The sequence below is a fragment of the Triticum aestivum genome, chromosome 3A (genome assembly GCF_018294505.1).
Source record: "Triticum aestivum cultivar Chinese Spring chromosome 3A, IWGSC CS RefSeq v2.1, whole genome shotgun sequence".
Lineage (NCBI taxonomy): Eukaryota > Viridiplantae > Streptophyta > Magnoliopsida > Poales > Poaceae > Triticum > Triticum aestivum.
This window is the reverse complement of record NC_057800.1, coordinates 584,406,283-584,422,376: the sequence shown is the minus strand read 5'-3', so window position 1 is coordinate 584,422,376 and position 16,094 is coordinate 584,406,283. Positions and strand designations below refer to the sequence as shown.

The 16,094-nt window shown below is 46.9% G+C and overlaps 2 protein-coding genes across 7 annotated transcripts; both read left to right on the top strand.

Moving 5' to 3' along the window:
* Window positions 1-6,330: 6,330 nt before the first annotated feature.
* On the top strand, window positions 6,331-10,647 carry LOC123062383 (ABSCISIC ACID-INSENSITIVE 5-like protein 2). 6 transcript variants are annotated; one of them, XR_006429649.1, is made up of 5 exons: window positions 6,331-7,587; window positions 7,783-7,854; window positions 9,924-10,051; window positions 10,133-10,299; window positions 10,376-10,647. XR_006429649.1 is itself a non-coding variant. In XM_044485869.1 (4 exons), exons 1-3 carry the CDS (start codon window positions 6,724-6,726, stop codon window positions 10,002-10,004), a joined length of 1,017 nt encoding a protein of 338 aa, XP_044341804.1. In that variant the 5' UTR covers window positions 6,331-6,723; the 3' UTR covers window positions 10,005-10,051; window positions 10,133-10,329. The 6 variants fall into 6 exon arrangements, 3 of the variants coding, with proteins under 3 accessions (XP_044341804.1, XP_044341805.1, XP_044341803.1); XR_006429648.1 differs by having other exon boundaries at window positions 10,123-10,299; XM_044485869.1 differs by lacking the exon at window positions 10,376-10,647 and having other exon boundaries at window positions 10,133-10,329.
* A 3,720-nt stretch (window positions 10,648-14,367) lies between these two features.
* LOC123062382 (protein RETICULATA-RELATED 3, chloroplastic) lies at window positions 14,368-15,774 on the top strand. Its single transcript, XM_044485867.1, has one exon. The coding sequence runs from the start codon at window positions 14,482-14,484 to the stop codon at window positions 15,541-15,543; it is 1,062 nt and encodes a 353-aa protein (XP_044341802.1). The 5' UTR covers window positions 14,368-14,481; the 3' UTR covers window positions 15,544-15,774.
* Window positions 15,775-16,094: the final 320 nt, after the last annotated feature.

The following is a 16,094-nucleotide window of genomic DNA, read 5'->3' as shown; positions in this document are numbered from 1 at the left end:
GAGTCCTCCTACTAGGAGGAGGACTCCACCCTCTCCTTGGTGCGCCCCAAGGACGGCCGGCCTCCCCCCTTGCTCCTTTATATACGGGGGCAGAGGGCACCCTAGAACACACAAGTTGATTGCTTCCAGCCGTGTGCGGTGCCCCCTCCACCATAATCCACCTCGGTCATATCGTAGCGGTGCTTAGGCGAAGCCCTGTTCCGGTAGCATCATCATCACCGTCATCACGCCGTTGTGCTGATGAAGCTCTCCCTCGACACTCTGCTAGATCGTGAGTTCGTGGGACGTCATCGAGCTGAACGTGTGCAGATCGCGGAGGTGTCGTACTTTCGGTACTAGGATCGGTCGACCGTGAAGACGTACGACTACATCAACCGCGTTGTCATATAGCTTCCGCTTACGGTCTACGAGGGTGCGTAGACAACACTCTCCCCTCTCGTTGCTATGCATCACCATGATCTTGCGTGTACGTAGGATTTTTTTTGAAATTACCGCGTTACCCAACACGACCCTCTATGGCGCGCCCTAAGGGGGGAGTCCTACTCCCGGTGGGAGTATGATTCCCTCTTTCCCATGTCAGAGTAGGAGAGAAGGAAGGGAGAGAGAGAGAGGGAAGGAAGGGGGGCCGGCCCCCCACCCAATTCGGATTGGGCTAGGGGGACGCGCCCTCCACCTTGGCCTTCCCTTCCTCTCTTCCACTAAGGCCCAATAAGGCCCATATACTCCCCGGGGGATTCCGGTAACCCCCCGGTACTCCGGTAAATGCCTGAACTCACCCGGAATCATTCCGATGTCCAAACATAACCTTCCAATATATCAATCTTTATGTCTCAACCATTTCGGGACTCCTCGTCATGTCCGTTATCATATCCGGGACTCCGAACTACCTTCGGTACATCAAAATATATAAACTCATAATACCGATCATCACCGAACGTTAAGCGTGCGGACCCTACGGGTTCGAGAACTATGTAGACATGACCGAGACTTATCACCAGTGAATAACCAATAGCAGAACCTGGATGCTCATATTGGTTCCTACATATTCTATGAAGATCTTTATCGGTCAAATCGCATAACAACATACGTTGTTCCCTTTGTCATCGGTATGTTACTTGCCCGAGATTCGATTGTCTGTATCTCAATACCTTGTTCAATCTCGTTATCAGCAAGTCTCTTTACGCATTCCGTAATGCAACATCACGTAACTAACTCATTAGTCACATTGCTTGCAAGGCTTATAGTGATGTGCATTACCGAGAGGGCCCGGAGATACCTCTCCGATACACGGAGTGACAAATCCTAATCTCGATCTATGCCAACTCAAAAAACACCATCGGAGACACCTGTAGAGCATCTTTATAGTCACCCAGTTATGTTGTGACGTTTGATAGCACACTAAGTGTTCCTCCGGTATTCGGGAGTTGCATAATCTCATAGTCATAGGAACATATATAAGTTATGGAGAAAGCAATAGCAACAAACTAAATGATCATCATGCTAAGCTAACGGATGGGTCAAGTCAATCACATCATTCTCTAATGATGTGACCCCGTTCATCAAATGGCAACTCTTTGTTCATGGCTAGGAAACTTAACCATCTTTGATTAACGAGCTAGTCAAGTAGAGGCATACTAGTGACACTTAGTTTGTCTATGTATTCACACATGTACTAAGTTTCCGGTTAATACAATTCTAGCATGAATAATAAGCATTTACCATGATATAAGGAAATATAAATAACAACTTTATTATTGCCTCTAGGGCATATTTCCTTCACTAGCGGCCGACCATTGATTGGAAAATGACCCACTACTAGGCCCTCCCATTGACTGTGATCTTCTTGGGCCTAGGTAGTATGTCGTTGAGGGCCTCCCTGGTGGGCATTCCCTCGTTAGTAGCCCCCGAGTCCTCCAGGTCATGTTGTGGAAACCAACTGTGTCTCAGACAGAAAGATTTTGACTGGCCACCGAACTCGAGGCGACATTTGATTACTCGTTGTGAGATCTTGGCGGACTCAAAAGAGCATACTAACAAAAGTTGGTGTTAAGAAAGTTCATGGAAAAACTTGGTGATACCCGATGACCCACAAATATAGGGGTCAATCATAGCCTTTTCGATAAGTAAGAGTGTCAAACCCAATGATGATCTAAAGGAATTGACAAGTGGTTTTCAGGAAGGTTTCACTGTAAATGTCGTAAAGATAGTTTAATAGCAAGATAAATTGTGACAAGGAAAATAGTAACAAAGGTAAAAGAGTGCAACAAGTGTCCCTATCCTTATGTATGCTAAGGATAAGCCGGTGGTGTTTCTTATATAGCTAAAACGGTCTTGAGGACATACGAGAATTGTTGGAAATATGCCCTAGAGGCAATAATAAAGTGGTTATTATTATATGTCCTTAATCATGATAAAGGTTTATTATTCATGCTATAATTGTATTGATCAAAAACTTAAATACATGTGTGAATACATAAGCATACTAAGTCCCTAGTAAGCCTTTACTAGACTAGCTCGTTGATCAAAAGATGGTTAAGGTTTCCTGACCATAGACATGAGTTATCATTTGATAACGGGATCACATCATTAGGAGAATGATGTGATGGGAAAGACCCACATGTTAGCTTAGCATATGATAGTTCAGTTTACTGCTACTATTTTCTTAGTGTCAAATACATATTCCTTCGACCATGAGATCATGCAACTCCCGGATACCGGAGGAATACCTTGTGTGCTATCAAACGTCACTTCGTAACTGGGTGATCATAAAGGTGCTCTACAGGTATCTCTGAAGGTGTCTGTTGAGTTGGCATGAATCGAGATTGGGATTTGTCACTCCGTATGACAGAGAGGTATCTCTTGGCTCTCTCGGTAATACAACATCACAATAAGCTTGCAAGTAAAGTGACTAAGGAGTTAGTTGTAAGATGATGTATTACGGAATGAGTAAAGAGACTTGCCGGTAACGAGATTGAAGTAGGTATGGAGATACCGACGACAGAATCTCGGGCAAGTAACATGCCGACAGACAAAGGGAACTACATATGTTGTCATAAAGATTCGACCGATAAAAATCTTCATAGAATATGTAGGAATCAATATGGGCATCCAGGTCCTACTATTGGTTATTAACCGGAGAATCATCTCGGTCATGTCTACACCATTCTCTAACCCATAGGGTCCGCACACTTAATGTTCATTGATGATATAGTATTATATGAGTTATGTATTTTGGTGACCGAATGTTGTTCGGAGTCCCGGATGAGATCACGGACATGACGAGGAGCACCGGAATGGTCCGGAGGTAAAGATTAATATATAGGATGATATGGTTGAGCCAAGGGGTCAAGCCCACGAGGCTTTAGGTCATTACACAAAGGAGTTGTATGGAAGGCAGGGGCTAGACGCAAGGGTTCATGGCGTCTACCCCTGGGATAGACGCCGGAGTCCGTGGCGTCTACGTAAACATCGGGAACCATGGCGTTTAGCCCTGGAGTCCGAGACGAACTTGTCTTTGCGTTCCAAACTGACTTTGGGGAGGCTCCTCTCCAAGTTACGACCCCGGGGCTCAACATATAAATAGAGGAGCAGGGCAAGCTCCTAGAACACAAGTTTTTGAGCCTCCTCTAGTTGGTCCTACTTGACTAATTAGAGCTAGCCCTAGCTGCCTCTAATCCTCATAATTAGAAGCCTAGTGTGGTTCTAATCTCCTCCCTCTAGTTCACCACCACCGTCAACACGGCGTTGTGCTGCCAAAACTCATCTACTACTTCGCTCCTCTTGCTGGATCAAGAAGGCGAGGACGTCATCGAGCTAAACGTATGCTGAACGCGGAGGTGTCGTACGCTCGGTGCTTGATCGGAACAGATCGTGAAGGAGTACGACTACATCAACCACGTTGATAAACGCTTCTGTTTAGCGATCTACATGGGTATGTAGATGCTCTCCCCCTCTTGTAGTTATGCATCTTCATGGATAGGTCTTGCTTGTGCATAGAATTTTTGTTTTTGTTTTCCATGCAACGTTTCATAACAAGAATTTCGTCAACTTTCACCATGATTCATGAAGTTACCGGTCATTGATTTGATAAGTGTTGTGTGGATGGACCAGAGCTAAGGTACTGTCCTTACTTAAAAAAACTACTTATGATTATACTCTTCATGCAAGCATCCACAAATATAATATAGAAGTACTCAAAAATAAATCTAACCATAACATTAAACAATAGGATACGAAACAACCCCTCATGGAACAATTCATAAAACTGGGTTTATATTTCTATCACTCCCACAACCCATCATCTATAAACTAATTTCACAATGTCTTCCCCTAGGCCCAAAGATGATGAAGTGTCATGTAGTCAATGCTCACATAACACCACTAAAGGAAGAACGACCCAACTTATCATCAAAACATTAAACCATAATCAACTTCACATGACTACTAGCAACAAGACTTCTCCCATGTCCTAAATAACTAATGGATATACTCACAAGACATCATATCGATCATGATCGGTAGGCTTCCGCCTCGTAGACGACGGAGGGAAGTTCTGAGTATTTTCTATGATTTTTTCTAGGGCAAGTGGTAAATTATGACCAAAGGGCATCGGGAGGCGAGCCACCAAGGGCCCACGCGGCCACATGGCGCGACCCAGGGCCCACCCGCATGGGGTGGCCATGTGGTGCCCTGGTGGGTCCCCTCTGGCCTATCGTCTAGCACATGGCTTCATATTTTTTTGAAATGAATTCGGTAATATCTTCGATGCAGTTGGAGCTCCAAAATTTGCTTTTTCCTCTCTTGTATTTTTGGTCTAGATTTTCAGCTGTTCGGTAATTTTCCTCTTTGTGTTTACCTTACATTTTAAGGGAGAAAAGGCATTAGAATTGCATCTTATTGTGCAATATATCACTGAAGCGAGATAAACTATAGTAGAAGATAGTGATGCAAAATAAACGTATCAATACCCAAATCAACCTCTTTAGAAAGAGGATTGCTTATGGCCTGACTAAGGGCATATAATAAAATTCAGAGCAGGTCGGGTGCCTCCAGTCAGTATTCTTTATGAGGAACGTTTGTCAAACGACATCTTCTGGAACCAAGTTTACGTATTTGACCTTCATGGATGTGGCAACCACTGCCACAAAGGATATCAAAGACGTCCCCTGCTCTGGGTGTCATTGAGTAGCTTGGCAACCAGGGATGTAAGTAACAAATAAATGGCGTCCGCAATCCCGTTTAGTTAGTTTTTGCTAGCTTGATAGTTTATTTTTCTCAAACAAACAAAAAACCTTTTTGAACTATTATATTATAAGTAGACTTTAAACGGGACCCGGTTGACATTCCTGTTGGCAACCCCGTTGAGTTGAGCTCTCACCCCCCGTGTGCAGAAGAGAGGCAAGCTTTTTCTTTTGATTTCTTTCTCCTTCATCTTAATATTTGTTTCATGTGGCGCTTCTAAAAAAGTCTCCTTTCTTCTCCTGCCGGCGGTGCCGCAGGTCCGTCCCACCTCCAATGGCCATTGGGCCGTGGATGTGTGGAGGTTCTCGGCCCCCCGCCGCTGGGGGGAACTCCGTTCTAGTTTTTGTTAGGTTCAACGTCTTGGTTGAGGCTGTGTGGTGGTGGCGATGTCCCTCAGTAGGAATAATGTCTCCTATGTCCTATCCCCGTCCTGATGGTGCGAATAGCGTCGTCGGAGGATGTGTGGAGGTGTGTCTTCGTCGGATCTCGTGGGATTCGATCGATGTTGGTCTTCGGTGGATCTATTTGGATCTAGTTTTTATTCGTCTTCGTTTGTGTGGTTCCAGGTTTGATCTTTCTGACCTACAACTCTTTTCATTGACAATGGTTGCTGCTCTGGTTCGCTGGTCCTTTGAGGCCTTACCATGAAGACTTTCTGACTGTCTATTACAATAAGGTTTGCCCGGCTTTGCCGAGAGAGGGGCGATGACGGCGGCACAACTTCGGCTCGCTTCAGTGCTTGTAGTCTTCACTAGGTTGTTTATAGACCTGATTCTAATTTTTATTACCTCTTGTGTTCTATGTACTGTCATGATTGATGGTTATTTTGAAAATTTCTCTCTCAAAATAAATAAATAAATATACACACCCTTAAAACTAGTGGCAACCTTTTTTTTTACCGGTCAATCTCATTAACTGAACAAGACTAGCGAGACCGCTGACAATGATTACATGTAAACTTGGTCACCATCACTGACCTCAGGATTTACTCCAACTCTTAACCCGTGTGGTGTTGAACAAAGAGGCCATAACTAAATTATCCCACTTCTGTTTATGTATTCCTGCCACGCCACACTCTCATACCTTCGTCTCTCCTCCCCACAGCGACCTACCCACCCGACCCAGCCCGCCTTGAAATCTCTCCCGCCGCCGCGCCGCACGCCGTAGCCTAGCGCCACCGCCCGCCGCCTCAATCCCGCGCCCCCCAACCCTTCCGCCTCTCACGCGCGTCGCCGTTCCCGTCCTTCCCCACCGCCGCATCGCGCCCCCGCTGTCCCCAGTCCACCCCGCCCTCAATCTCTAGCCATTTGCGCTCTGAGGTACGGTACGAGCTTGTTTTCACCCGGTGATTCGTTACACCGCACTGACCCCCGCAGCTCCTTGGCGCGCCGGCGCGCATCCGGCACGCCGTAGATCCGGCCCCTGAACCCGGAGGTCTCGCCGCGGCAGAAATCGGGCGGAGGTAGGGCTGTGTGCCCATCCATGGGGAGTCGGAAAATGGCGTCACAGCCCGGGCGCGGCACCGGCGGCGGCGGCGACGCTGGGACGTCGCAGCGCGGGCAGGTGCAGAGCCTGGCGAGGCAGGGGTCTCTGTACAGCCTCACCCTCGACGAGGTGCAGAACCATCTGGGAGAGCCCCTGCAGAGCATGAACCTCGACGAGCTGCTCAGGACCGTGTTTCCTGACGACATGGAGCCCGATGGCGCGACCACCAGCCAGTATGTGCCGAGTTCAAGCCTCCTGCGCCAGGGCAGCATCACGATGCCGACCGAGCTCAGCAAGAAGACGGTGGATGAGGTGTGGAAGGGCATCCAGGATGCGCCCAAGAGGAGTGTCCAGGGGAGTGGCCGGCGCAAGCGGGAGAGGCAGCCCACACTCGGGGAGATGACACTCGAGGATTTCTTGGTCCAAGCAGGGGTTGTTTCCCAGGGATTTCTCAAGGACACGAGCGATGCTGGCAATTTGGGTCTGGTGGGGAGAGAGGCTACAGCAGCCGGAGCCGCAGATTTGACATCAGGAGCACAGTGGTTAGGCCATTACCAGCAGCAGATTGCAGCTGCAGCCATCGACACTCATCAGCATGGCCAGCAAATTGTGCCAGCTGCTTATATGCCCATTCAGTTTGTCCCTCAGCCGCTGAATGTTGTTGGCCCTGGTGCCACTCTGGGGTCTGCTTACTCTGATGGCCAGAGTACATCACCAATGATCAGTCCAATCTCTGATTCTCAGACACCTGGGAGAAAGCGTGGTGTATCAGGAGATGTCCCCAATAAGTTTGTGGAGAGAAGGCAGAAGAGGATGATCAAGAATAGGGAGTCGGCTGCACGTTCAAGGGCTAGGAAACAGGTATATTTGACCTCTCTTTTTTCCCTCTAATTATTTGCTCTAACTATAGATCAACATTCATGAAGGGTTATCAGTGGTACTTGTTTGAATTTGGCTTTTCATGTGATCTGTGATCTGAAAAATGTTGCAACATGCTTACTTTAGTTTTCCATAATTGTCTTAGGTTCAGTATTACTTACCTTGTATTTGCAACAGGCCTACACCAATGAACTCGAAAACAAGGTATCCCGTTTAGAAGAGGAGAATGAGAGGCTAAAGAAGCAAAAGGTATTTTCTTTTCAATACAAGTTTACTGAAATGCCACACTTTTCAGTGGAAGTCGGACTACCTGATAAGTAGCAGGGAATAAATGTGATTGCTCGTATCGGCGGCTGGTGTCAATTTCATAGTTCGCACTGTTAAGCACTTAAGCTATCCCCTTCCGGTGTATGGGTATGAGAGTATCACAGTTCTATAATCCTATGTATCTGCTTCCACTACTGGGGCCCAGCCATTACTGGGTGGGATAGGAACAATCTGGTGTACAATGGACAATTCGACCTGTTGGTTTATGTAATTAATAGGTTAATGTACAATGAACTACTAGGCAACCACTTTTCTATTGAATATTGGAGTTCACCTTGTATTTACCTCAATTTACATGCTAACCAAATAAGGCTGCACTATACTAATATGAATTACATGGTAGAAAAAGAAAAACTAGAAGACAATAGGGGCTCATTTGATTTCATGAGAGAACTGTATAAAGTTCTTGTTGGATATTCTAATGAACACTTCTGATTTGCTCCCTGCATTAGAAATTTCAGCACAATAATTCTGCAGTCTAGCTCTAAAGGTAGAGTGTACTTCAGTTATAGGTTGCAATAGAGAGGTAGGAACCAGGAAGATGTAGATTTTCCGGATGACATAGACCTGATAATGTATAAGAGTAATAAAAGGGAAATACATATCACAAGAGTTTATACTCCTGATTGCCCTGAAAAAAGCTATACATCTGATTATGCGAATGCATATATAATCAGCAGGGTTATGCATTATGTGAGATACTCCTGATTATGAATGTCTACACTGGAGTATTTGTTGTTTTTTTAGAGAGAGAGGTAGGATTTGTTACCATGGATATGTCAGGTTACGATCAGCAGGATATTTTGTACCTGGTGCTCAGTTATTCTGCGGGATTAGTTACCATATTCCCGGAAAGATAGGGGAGTCGAAGAGAGAAACCTGGGCGTGCGGAAAATGGAGGGGAGCGAAGCGACACGCAGCGCTGGGAGGAGTTTGACTAACCCAGGAACAGCGGTTGCAGGGACAGGAGGGGCCCATACCACGACCTTTCACTGACATATGAGGTCAACTCCGAGAATAAAACGCAGGAGCTCTCCCAGAGCTCTATTCCTAGGGAGCATAGAGCCTTTAGGGACACTTCAAGAGCGTGACTGAAAAATATTATCACAGTGCTAACATGGTATGTAATGTTAGAAATAGTGGTGTTGCAAGGGAAAGCGAGGTTCTCTCCAGTCTCTGCATCATCAGTTTATCTGAAAGATTATATCACCGCCATCGTTTAGGGCCTCTGTGATCCGCAGGATTTCCAAAGTTTTGAGATAGGAAAAACGTAGGAGTAGAGTGGCATGTCATCTTTAATTCTACAGGATTGTGAGGATGTTTGATTGTGCACAGGAAAAACCGAGGATTCTTCCAAAGAGGTTGAAGTGAATGCATATTTTCCCATGAAACCTAGTGCAAATGATCCTATGGAAAAATTCATATGGTTTGCAATCCTACGAATCAAACAACCCACATAGGAAAAATTCCTAAGGATTAGAATTCTCCAAAATTCCTTCTCAAATCCTTTGAATCAAAGAAGCCCAATCTTGCGAGTGAGGGATATCCAGATATGTATCATGTATCGACTCTGTCTGCTTCTATGGAAGTGTAGATTTGATTACTGCATCATTTTGTGGCTTCAGGTTTTAGTTGTAGAGATGCATTAGTTATACTATGACTGTAAGTGGTAATTGAGTGGAATGATCTATTTTAGGTGCCTTTAAGATTAGAAGGGAGAACTCACATTTCATTTTCTGCTACTGCATAATTTCAGTACATTATTCATCTCTTTTGTTGCGAAAAATAGTACGGAATACATGGTAGCCCTTTATCACTGATACAAGGGCCGTGGCACCAGGGGTTAATTAACAATCTGTCAACAAATTTCTTGTGCTTATTTCCTGTCTAGTCCTGCTTTCAGCCAAATGTTGTTTATCCACTCTGATGCTATTGACGAATCTTCCATGCATTTACATTGACATGCTGACCTTTTTCTGCCCTATCTTCAGGAGTTGAACATGATGCTTTGCTCGGTGCCTCTACCAGAACCCAAGTACCAACTCAGGAGAACATGCTCGGCCGCTTTCTGACTCTGTCCAGAATACTTCGCCTTGTAGATTTTAAAGCGGTGTCGCTCGTAAGTTTTGCCTCTTCGGTTTAGAATCGTTTGCGAACCTGGGAGTTCCTTTTTGGCTTATCCTTGCCCAGTGATTTCCAGTGTGTAGATCAGCGGGAGCCTAGCATGTGCTGTGTTAGCACTTGGCACTCTTATTTACCTGTGTGCGGAGGCCCTGCCACCAGCCTAGTATGTAAATCTGGTGGACACATTTTAAAGTTATCAGAGCTTTCTTGACATGGGCTGCTCTTTCATGTAAATGCAAAGTGGTATGCAATTTGCTCTTTTTTGTTTCTTTCTTTTGAAAAGTGCAACTTACATTTAGCCAGAATACTTTTGAGTCAGGTGAACTACCGTGGGGTACGAGACGTTCTGGTGAAACATGTTTGCTACTACTCCGTGTTCTGGTGTGAGATTCGGATGTGTTCTCACCGGCACGAAGCTGGGTGCTTTGGTTTCAGGCTCTTCTGTGGCTTCAGATTGCTGTGGTGGAGAACAGTGATGCAGTTTCCTTTTGCTTCATGAACTACTAGTCCTTAATGCTCCCAAGTTATTCGGGATAACTGTAAAACTCTATTGTCACCTTAATTAATATACTTCCGAGGCAAATCTTTTGCCTCTGTTTTTTAAAAAAAAAAACCTAGTCCTTAGTGGAACCTTCCTCAATGCCGTAGAAGTTGGATCCAACGGGCAGTCTTTGGCTCTGTATGCTGCACTGCTTCCTCTCCGGCGCCACAGTGGCTGCTCACCGTGCCACTCGCGTAGTTCCAGGGCCTGTGGTGCGTTTCACTCCTCATGGGATGTGCTCTGAGTTCTTTTGAACCCTGGATGGTCATGAGCACACGACGGCCCAAAGGTGCAGTACTGCAGTATGTGCACTAGAAAACTTATATACTTGGATGTTGTGTCCAGGAGAAATAAACCCAAAGAATCCTTCACTCCAGTCAGACGTTCTTTTCACGAGAAGTGGAGAGCGTTTGCTGGACGATGTTGCCATTTGCCGCCGGTTTGGTTGGTCACGGTTTTACACCACCACAGTGCAGGTGCGGTACGTATCTGCTTGTCTCGCATCCCCCGCCCCGGCCCCGCCGTGGTGAAGCTCCCCTGCAAGTGGCACCGTAACCTGAAGAAGCGAATCACAGATGGTTGCGCATCCGAGGAAGAGGACGACGTCCGCCGCATCAAATGTCGCCATACACAGGGATCGTGTGCGAGTCAGCGTCCCCGGACAGAAATCATGACCCTAGAACTGCTTTCTTTCCTTTTCTTTTCTAAAATAAAAAGAAAACATGACCCCAAAACTGCGAATCCTCTTCTGCGAGGATAGATCATCGAATGGATTCCGGCTAGAGGAACTTGCCGCACAAGGTTACGCGAGAGTGCCCGAGAGAATCAAGTCGACACGCACGGTCCTTGAGGCTTTATGAGACGGAACCTGGGCAAGGGTTGTGGTAGCGGCAATCGACGCCGGGACATTAACGCAATTTCCTGGATGTGTGGCCTATGGTGGTGGTGGTGCGGTTAGGCACGCAGCAGCGGGACCAGTTAATGTGGTTGTGTGAGAAAGATGGCCTTTTCCTGGCCAGCTGGATGGGCAGCGCTTAACGTTGACGGCTCCTTCTGTGGCAAGGACGGGAGTGCTGGGGCGGGTATGGTTCTTCGAGACGAACATGGAGCTATAATCTTCTCTTCTAGCCGAGAACTACGGCAATGTGCGTCCCCGCTGGAATCTGAACTTGTAGCATGTAGGGAGGGCATTTCCCTAGCCTCCCAATGGTCTGCACTACCAATTGTTGTTCAAACGGACTGCCTAGATGTGGCCAAGCTGGTGAAGGAAGGTGGAGTGAACAGGTCGGAGCACCTGATGATGGTTCGTGAGATCACTAGGCTTCTACAGGAACGTGGGGAATATCTAGTCAAGCATGTAAGGAGAGAACAAAATGTTGTTAGCCATTATTTAGCGAACTATGGTAGAATAAATAAGCGCACTGCGGTGTGGCTTCGATCCGGTCCGGACAAGGTGCCGGACCTATGTAATGCAGATCTGGCTGCTGCTTGATGAATGAAACCCCTTTTCCTCGCAAAAAAAAAAGTTTGCAGCTTTGGAGGTACTCCCTCCGTCCGGGTTTATTAGGCCCCATCTTATTTTGTGCTAAAGTTTGACTTGCAAATTTAACTAATAAAATGTAAAATGCATGTCACAAAAGTTATATTGTTAGATAGCTCTTTCAAACACAAATCCAATGATGTAATTTGTGTATCATATATTTTATATATTTTTAGTAATATAGATGGTCAAAATCTGGCACGAAATACAAAAGGGCTTAATAAACCCGGACGGAGGTAGTATCTCCCACTGCACCCAGCTTTCACTTTGGAAAACGGGAGCGTCATTATGTTGCCGGCTCTCCACGTGGCTCGCGCTAAAAATGACTGGCCGTAATAGGTAAGAGTAGTACTCTCTCCATTCCAAAATATAATGCGGCCGCGCTTTTCAAGGTCCAACTTTGACCATAAATTTAACCAATGAGATCAATTGCGGCGGGAGAAAAAAATTATATAATTAAAAACTTCTTACAAATACGAATTCACTGATATAATTTTTGCTCCCGCCGCAATCGGTCTTGATAGTTAAATTTACGGTCAAAGTTGAAGCACGTGGATAGAGGAAGCACTACATTGTGGACTGGAGGGAGTAACATAGACTACTAGTAACATTCATACCCCCTCCTTTCCGATTTAGGACATCTCCAATGGTTATAAGATAGTTGTTGGTAGACTTTGTCATATAGGATTTTTGTTGGTAGACTCCGTATGTGTGATATGTGTGATGTTACTTCATTTATTGGTCCGTATGGTCGCCGGGACAAAACGATGCGTGCCATATAATTATTGGCCATGTGGGAGCTCTGGAAACATCAAAATTCCATAGTGTTCGATGGAGCGGTGTCGTGCCAACAACATGTACTTTGCAGTATCACGAGTGGAGGTAGAACATGGAGACAAGCGGGTTTAATGTGTGAAGAGCTTGAGACGTGTTTGGTTGTTTGCATGGTGGTTAGTAGACTACATATGCATAGAAAATTTTACTCTGCACCGTGTTTGGTTATTTGGCTTAGACCAAATTCCCTTCATCACACTGTGTTTTTAGCACTCCAGGACTAGGCTGAGAAGTAACCCTCAAATTGGCAGTTTCTACTCATACAGACTCATGTGTATCACGAGGTGAGAAAGATTCTCTCCTTTTCCGTGCCAGGCTGCATGCTTTTCTCACAACGCATGCAGAAAGCCGTTGTCACCAAGGATGTGAGCATGCATGTTGTCAAACCCCACGAACATCATGCAGGCAACCAAACAACATGACTACATCGTTTTTTGTATTAATTTTTTTTCAACCTGACCCTGCTTAGTTTGACTTGTTTTTCTCGTACATCCTGGTCCAATTGCTACATGCAACCAAACACATTCTTGATGTTTTCTTTGTCGCGGCACTTTATGTGAATGTAGCCATCAATCCCTTTGTTTCTAAATACAAGTCTTTTTGAAGATTTCAATGGACTACATATGAAGTAAAATTAGTGAATCTATACTCTAAAGTATGTCTATATACATTCCTATGTAATTGAAATTTCAAAAAATAATTATATTTAAAAATCGGGGGGGGGGGGGGGGGAGTAGTTCCTTATAGGGTAGGACCGGAGCAGGTTGTGATTCCTTGTAATCATGCCATGTAAAACTTGTTTGGTGGTGGGGTTGTTGTCCCATTCTTCTCTAATACTCCTACCTCGGTTCCGAATTATTTATCTTAAATTTATCCAGATACAGATGTATTTAGACATGTTTCGTCCCGAATCACCTCTCTTAAATTTATATAGATACAAATGAACCTAGACACGTAGGGAAGTACGTATATGATACTCCCTCCGTTCCGAATTACTTGTCTTGGATTTGTCTAGATACGGATGTATCTACACTCATCTTAGTGCTAGATACCTCCGTATCTAGACAAATCTAAGAAAAGTAATTCGGAACGAAGGGAGTACGTACTAGTGCATATTATTCTAGAAAAAAAAAACTTGGACCGTTCCAATCACGCAAGAGTGTGAATCAAACGAAAACTCATGCAAAATTTTCAGAGCTTGGAGGAGCTCCAACGAATTTTCAGAGGAAGCAAACAAAGCGAAGAGGAGGTGAGGTCCACAGCCGGCTGTGCGCTGCGACAATCAAACGTCAATATTTTCCCCCACGAGCGGCGGCCCCGTCCGGTCCCGTAGGTCAGGTGTCGCGCTGTCGCGGCACGTATACATATTGCGCCGCGCACCCACTCCCCACCCAACCACCGCACCACACCACCAAATCACACCAACCCCCCAAAACCTCCCCGCATCTCGCGCCTCTCCGCCGCCGCCGCCGCCGCCGAGGACACCGAGCTTCTCCCCCGCCCGATCGCCATGGCCGCCCCGACGGCCTTCGCCGCCGCCAGGTTCCTCCCCTCCGCCCACCTCGACTCCTCCGCGCGACTCGCCCCGCTCCGCGCCGCCCCGACCTCCAACCTCGCCTTCTCCCCGCTGCCGGCTTCCTCCTCCTCCGCGCTCGTCGCCCTCCGCTCCGCCTCCCCATCCCCGTTCCCGTCCGGGCCGGGAGGGAAGCTGCCCCCACCCCCGCCCCCGCGCTCCTATGGCGGCGGCGGCGGCGGCGGATCTGGCGACGCGGCGGACTCCGGGGGCGCCGGAGACGGTGCCGGCGGCCGCGCAGGCATCCTCGGCATGTTCCTCGCCGGGTGGGCGGCCCGCGTCGCCGCGGATCCCCAGTTCCCGTTCAAGGTGCTCATGGAGGAGCTGGTCGGCGTCACCGCCTGCGTGCTCGGCGACATGTCGTCGCGCCCCAACTTCGGCCTCAACGAGCTCGACTTCGTCTTCTCCACCCTCGTCGTCGGATCCATCCTCAACTTCGTGCTCATGTACATGCTCGCCCCCACCGCCGGGGTCTCCGCCGCAGCGGCCGCCGCCGTCTCCTCCCTCCCCAGCCACATGTTCGAGCCGGGTCCTTACTCGCTGGGCTCCCGCGTCGCGACCCTCGTGTCCAAGGGCACCACGTTCGCGGTGGTGGGGTTCGGCGCCGGGCTCATGGGCACCGCCATCTCAAACGGGCTCATCGCCTTGAGGAAGCGCATGGACCCGGCCTTCGAGACCCCAAACAAGGCGCCGCCCACGCTGCTCAACGCCGGCACCTGGGCTCTCCACATGGGCATCAGCAGCAACCTGCGGTACCAGACCCTTAATGGGGTTGAGTTCCTTCTTGGCAATGTCATGCCACCCCCGGTCTTCAAGGTGTCTGTGATTGCTCTACGATGCATGAACAACGTGCTTGGTGGAATGTCCTTCGTGTTGCTCGCAAGGCTCACCGGTGCGCAGAAATCAGATAAGCCGGCATCTTCTGATTCAGAAGCCAAGGAGAGATTGATAGCCGAGGGCGATGCCATTGCTGCTAATGTTAGCAGTGAGGACAAGTGATTTGGGTATAGTAGAGGGTAAGTAGGTCGGGGCATGCTTTGCTTGCGCTGTGCATCGCCCTAGCCTCATTTGCTTGGACACAGGCCAAGAAACTTGTAGATGGTAAGTCGGTCGGTTGGTTGGTAATAATGAGTGAGGCTTGAAATATTTTGTTCAGTCGGTTCGTGGTGATCTGGTGTTATGAGATGGCTTGCTTAGACGATCTTAGAATAAAGTTTTATCATTCTCTCGTGTGCTCATTTGGTCAAATATCCATCTGTAGTTTTACTTATTCAGTAGTTCATGTTGATTTGTCTGCTTGCATTTTTTGATATTAGCCAACTTTATAAGATGTGAGTATATACTGATATTTGATGACAAGATCTTTATGAGTTGAGTAAACTTATTGATGCAATGAGGCCACAGAGCCAAATCTAGCCACAGCAATGTGCCGAGATGATTTACTAAATTAAATTTCTGTATATGCTAGTGTCGTAACTTTGGACTAGTCTGACAGGTTACATTGTACTATCTCAGTATTCTTTTAAGCAATTTGCATTTCTCTTGGTAAT